This window comes from Gavialis gangeticus, unplaced genomic scaffold (genome assembly GCF_001723915.1).
Source record: "Gavialis gangeticus isolate Ggan-Ray unplaced genomic scaffold, GavGan_comp1, whole genome shotgun sequence".
In the NCBI taxonomy this organism is placed as follows: domain Eukaryota; kingdom Metazoa; phylum Chordata; order Crocodylia; family Gavialidae; genus Gavialis; species Gavialis gangeticus.
The window spans coordinates 42,761,869-42,767,355 of record NW_017729031.1 but is presented as its reverse complement, the minus strand read 5'-3'; the positions used below and the strand labels follow the sequence as shown (position 1 = coordinate 42,767,355).

The 5,487-nt window shown below is 66.5% G+C and overlaps 2 protein-coding genes across 2 annotated transcripts in view; both read right to left on the bottom strand.

The window, feature by feature from the left end:
• The window catches only part of LOC109301594 (dnaJ homolog subfamily B member 2-like), a 5,859-nt gene extending 5,791 nt beyond the window's left edge, over positions 1–68 (bottom strand). The window contains exon 1 of the mRNA XM_019522829.1: positions 7–68. Coding sequence (XP_019378374.1) covers positions 7–68 — 62 coding nt within the window. The remainder of the gene's footprint in view (positions 1–6) is intronic.
• Positions 69–318: 250 nt separating this feature from the next.
• LOC109301485 (dnaJ homolog subfamily B member 2-like) lies at positions 319–5,251 on the bottom strand. The gene is made up of 7 exons (XM_019522674.1): positions 5,177–5,251; positions 4,010–4,119; positions 3,503–3,556; positions 2,673–2,789; positions 1,844–1,940; positions 1,114–1,187; positions 319–902 (listed from the first exon to the last, which is right to left on the bottom strand). Exons 1-7 carry the CDS (start codon positions 5,239–5,241, stop codon positions 385–387), a joined length of 1,035 nt encoding a protein of 344 aa, XP_019378219.1. The 5' UTR covers positions 5,242–5,251; the 3' UTR covers positions 319–384.
• Positions 5,252–5,487: the final 236 nt, after the last annotated feature.

Below are 5,487 nucleotides of genomic sequence, written 5' to 3'. Positions count from 1 at the left end.
CCCGGCCTGGCCGCAGCCCCCGCCTCCTTGCTGCCCTGCCCGGCTCGAGGGGGTGCACACACGTGCATGTCGGGCAGGGCCTGCAGCTGCCCGGCTCAGGCAGCACCGAGGTTCCCCCGAGCCGCAACCTGACCGTGCCGGGCTGCACGCCGCTCCCCCAGCGAGAAGCATCTCCCTCCTTCGCCCCCCTGCCCCATAGCAGGACCCCCAGGGGCCGCAGCCCAGGTGCGGGGCCGGGCGCTGGGGCAGAGGCGAGGGGGCCCAGGCGCAGCCCCAGCTGCTGAGTGATGCACACGGAGGCCAGTCCCTCTGGTGCTGCCTTTACTCCACGGCCTGGCCTGGCCTGGGCTCAGCCCCAGGGCTCCCAGCGCCTGGGGTAGGGGGTCACAGGATGCCGCACACCACAGACTCCGTGTCCTCAGGACCCGACTCGATCTCGGCCAGCGCCTTGCACATGTCGCTGAGGCTGAACTCAGGCTCGTCGGGCACCGACTCGGTCTCGTGGGGAGCAGCCCGGGCCCTGCCGGCTCCGGCACTGCTCCCCCCCTTCAGCGCCGCGGCCGCCTTCTCCTCCCACTCCCACATGCTGTCCCCACCGCCAGGGCTCTCAGCCCCGCTGGGTCTGCCCGGGGGCTCCCGGGGCGTGCCAGGCGCCCCGCCGAGCCCGTTGCACAGCCGCCACGTGCTGCCCCACCACTTCTTGGCACTGGCTCGGGGCTGCCCCACATCCTCCATCCCGGACAGGCTGCAGGGTGCACTGTGCTGCACATCCCGGTCCTCGTCCTCGGGCAGGCCCCAGGAGGAGGCGACGCTGGGGCTGCGGCGCGGCGCTGGAGACCCGGGGGTACAGCTCCGGAGGTCGGGCAGCTCCTGGTGGCTTGGAGCCGCTGCACCGCCTGCATCTGCACGGGTGAGGGTGCCACCCCAGCGCCCGCTGAAACCAGGGCCGTGGGGGACCAGCACCAGGCCCCTGGTGCCTTGGCTGCAGGGCCAGGCCATGCCTGTGGCACAGGCCTGGGCCAATGCCCCGTGGACAGAGCCAGGCTGCTTGGGGCCGAGGTCCCAGCCCCGACAGACCTCCCTGAACCTGCCCCGGCCGCACGTGCTTCTCACCGCGTAGGAGTTGGGCCGATTTCAGCTCCCCATCCTCCTCCACCTCCACCCGCTCCTGTCCGTTCTCCACGATCCTGGGAAATGGGCACTCAGATCATGGCTGGGGGGGCGGGGAACGACATGTGCCAGACCCCCTCCATGCACATGCCCCCATGTATCTTCCTTTCACACACATGGGCATTTGGTGCGCATGCATACGCAGCCCCGGCTCCCCTTTTTCCCTTCCATATGCACACTGCCCCCCCAACAATGCCCCATTCACCACCCCCACACTGTCCCTCACTGCCCTCATGCCCCGCCTCAACCCTGCCCCCCACAACACTCCCCTCTGCATGGCCGGGCCCCTGGACATGGCACAGCCCAGCCCCCGCATAGGACAGATGGCTTCAGCCCATGCAGCCAAGGGGGGGAGCCGCGCCCCTGCAGATGGCCAGCCCAAGCAAGGCCCCGAGCCCCTGCAAAGGCACCTCGGAGCTGGGCTCCCCCTGAGACACCCCCTCTCTGGGGTGGGCAGGCAGCGCCTGCACCTTGACCTCCAGGGCCCCGTGCACAGCCCACCATCGGGCACCCTGCGTGCAGCCACCCCACGCTTGCTTGGACCTGCATGGTTCAGGGGCCGAAGGGCCCTATTTAGGGACCACAGCCAGGCAGGGACGCGAGACCAGCTGCGGGTGGCAGCCGGAGCCCCCACCCCTTGGGACCGGCTCAGGCGAGCCCGACACGGCCTCACCTGTTGGTGGTGACGCGCTTGCCGTTGACGAAGGTGGTGGAGCTGGAGACGGAGCGGAAGCCGACTCCTGCGTCGGAGCCGAAGGATGAGAAGACATCTGCAAGACAAGGCCGTGGCTGGGGGCTCAGAGGGACACGAGGGACCGGCAGGGAGGCACCAGGGACGTCCCCACGTGGCCCAGACCCAGTGGCGGAGCCGGGCGCTGGATGCACAGGGCCTGCAGGGTGGGTGCAATGGCACAAGGGACTGGGCAGCATGGGGGTGACCCAGCCTGGCCTGCACGGCAGCCCTTACCTGCCTGCCCGGGGAAGGCGTAGGAGCAGAAGGAGTAGGTCACTGAGGGCCCCCCCGGGCCGTGGGCTTGGGGCCCCCCTGCCGGCCGGTCCCCAAACAGGCCCATGTCATCTGGGAAGAAGGACGAGGCCGTGAGGCAGAGCTCCGGGTGCCAGCTGCAGCGCCGAGATTGCCTTATCGTCCCGGGGCTGCCCGGGCCGACGCAGACACACCCTGCGCTCACTCCTGGCTCAGCTCAGCACGCAGAAGGCAAAGCAGTTCCCAGCAGCACCACACGTACGCGTGCTCAAACACTCGTGTGCACATGTGCACCAGCACACGTGTGTGACCACACAAAGCCTAGTCATGACGGGCAGCAACCCCAGCTCGGATCAAGATGTCTGGGCAGTTCCCAGATTTTTTGGTCCCTTCCAGGCCAGGCACAGAGCAGGCGACAGGCAGCCCCGAGCCGCCCTCCCCGGCTGCACATCCCCAGCCTCCACACTGCCACGGGGGCTGGACCCGCTGGGGGACGTGGGACGGGGCCCCCACTCACCAAACAAGTCAGCAAAAGGATCCCGGCCTCCAAAGACCTCCCTGAAGACCTCATCCGCCCCACGGAAGGTGAAGGTGAAGCCTGGAGCGCCTGTCCGGGCCCGGGGGTCACCCGTCCCTGCGGGGAAACCAGATGCGGGTCAATGCAGACTCTCACCTGGCCGGGGAAAGGCATCAGGAGCGATCCACGTGTCTCAGCCTCGGGGCTAGGGCCAGGCATGCCCAGGGGCACCTGCGTTTCCAGGCCTCCGGGGCCGGGACTTGCCCGCTGGACGCTGGCCTGGACATGGGGAGCAACTGAACCACGCGGCTGGCCTGCAAGATGCCGGCTCAGCTGACCTTATAGGACCTGGTTACTAAGCTTTGCTCCCCGGATTTGGAGCTGAACCAACACTGGGATTCAAAGATGGCAACAAAGGCTCCGCGGCCAGAGCGAGAGCAGCCCTCAGGGACGGGCACGGGTGGCTTAATCCTACGCTGGCCACTGCTTCACCTGGCATCTTGCACAGGCCGCGCCTGCTCCTCTCCCAGACCTCCTCTCCCCCACCACCGAGTGGGGGGACCCTGAGCCCAGGGCATCCCAGACCTTCCAGCAACCAGTGTGGGTAATCCCCATCAGGTGTCCCCGGGTCTCGGAGGGGGACGCTGGGAGATGCCTGGCTCCCCAGGCGATTCCAGTCCCCTCGGGGCCGGGTGGGGAGCACCCTGCTTTTGGGGTGTCCCTACGTCAGCTCTGCCCCCAAGAGCCCAGCTGGGACAGACGGCCCCCGTCAGAGCTGCTGGGTTCCCAGGACGGGAGAAGGGACCGTCTGATCGCAGTTTCTTGCTCACCAGCTCCCAGGAGCCCGTTCTTGCCGTAGCGGTCGTACAGGTCTCGCTTGCTCTCTGCAAAGGACAAGGAGCGAGAGGTCAGCGCGCACCGACATGTGGCCTTGGCTTTGACCCAGCCCCAGCACCGAACCGCTGTAGGAGCGGCCAGGACAGACAGGTGTGGAGTTGGCGCCGGGGCCAGGGCCTCAGTCTTCCAAGCCCAGGGGTGACAAGCGGGGGAGCCGGGGGAGGCCCAGCAAGCTGAGGAGAGGGTGTCAGACAAGAGGCAGGAGCCTGGGGGTGCTGGAGAGAGCCGGGGTGAGGGCAGCAGGGTCCCAGCTGGCTGGGAGATCTGGGGACGGCAGGCGAGTGCCCCCAGGGCACCGGTACCAGGTTGGCTTAGCTCAGCATCTCCCACCCATGCCACCATGCACAGGGTGGGTGCAACCTGCAGGCCCAGAGCCTGCGAGCCAGCGCCCGCTGCCAGCACATGGTGCAAAGGGCCCGGGACGGGCACTGGCCCCTTACGGTCCGACAGCACTTCGTAGGCCTCCGCGATCTCCTTGAACCTCCGCTCGGCGAAGTCCTTCTCCTCGGGGTTCTTGTCCGGGTGCCACCGCAGCGCCGCCCGCCGGTACCTGCCGGGGAGGCACAAGGAGCCATGAGGCTGGACTGCACCGTTACACGGTGTCCCGAACCCCGGTCAGACACGGGTCCCGCAGGCTCCAAGGTCGGGGGTGAATCATCCCCGGGAGCTCGGCCCTGCCCACCAGGCCCGTGCGTCCACCCTCGTCTGTCAGGTCTTTGTAGTGGGTCGGCTCTTCCAGCTGGAGAGCCATTTTAGCAGGTGGTAATTACCTCCACAAGAGAAGGCTGAGGGGGGACCTGGTGACCGTCTATAGACTCACTAGGGGGGACCAGAAGGGTTTGGGGGAGACGCTGTTTCCCCTAGCGCCCGCTGGCATAACAAGGAGCAATGGGCACAAGTTGATGGAGAGGAGGTATAGATTGGACATCCGCAAAAACTACTTCACGGTTAGGGCGGCTAGGAGCTGGAACCAACTTCCAAGGGAAGTGGTGCTGGCCCCTACCCTGGGGGTCTTTAAGAAGAGGCTGGATGCCTACCTGGCTGGACTCGTTTGAGTCCCGTTTCTCTTTTTGGGGTTTTTTGTTGTTCTCCCGTCCTGGCAGGGGGTCGGGCTAGAAGATCTACTAGGTCCCTTCCGACCCTTAATCTATGAATCTATGAATTACTCTGCACGTATGGCCACACTACATCTATTGTGCGATTCACCAGCGAACAGCATGCATGTAGTGTGTAGCAGGGCCCATCCTGCTCCAGTCCCAGGCAGCGTGTGGTGCCTTTACTCTCAGCGTAGCCCCAGCCCCACGTCACAGGGGGCATCGGGGGTGTCCAAGTCTCCAGGGCAGGTCAGACTGCCCCCCTGCCCCCCGGTGCCTGCTAGGGCCTAGACGGGCAGTCAAGCAGCAGGCTCTGCTCGGCTCCCCCACGGCACGGGCTAGCTCAGTGCAGACGGACCCTGTGGCACGGCCAGCTTTGCAGCCCTTTCTTCTGCACAGTGCTTCCCCATCGGAGAGGAAGGTGCAGGGAGTCTGGGAAGCTGCTGGTGCCTGGATGCATGGGCCTGAGGGAAGCAGACAGCAGAGCAGGAGCCCTGGGGAGGGAGGACTTACGCTTTCTTGATGTCGTCTGCAGAGGCGCTGCGGGGGATGCCCAGCAACTCATAGTACTCCACCATGGCGGGGCCAGGGTTGTCAGGGCAGCTGCGCAGGGGAAGCAACGAGAAGCATCTGGTGCTGGACTGGACCCCACAGCCAGCCCCGCAACTGCAGGCAGCATGTCCCACAGCCCTCTTGGGCATGGAAGAGTCCCAGTGCCGCGGGGTGCCAGTCCGAAGCAGAATCAGCCCCATCCAAGCCTGCCCAGACCAACCCCGTGTGCAACCTTGGAGCTACACGACACCATCGTCCCCGATACAGCCCTG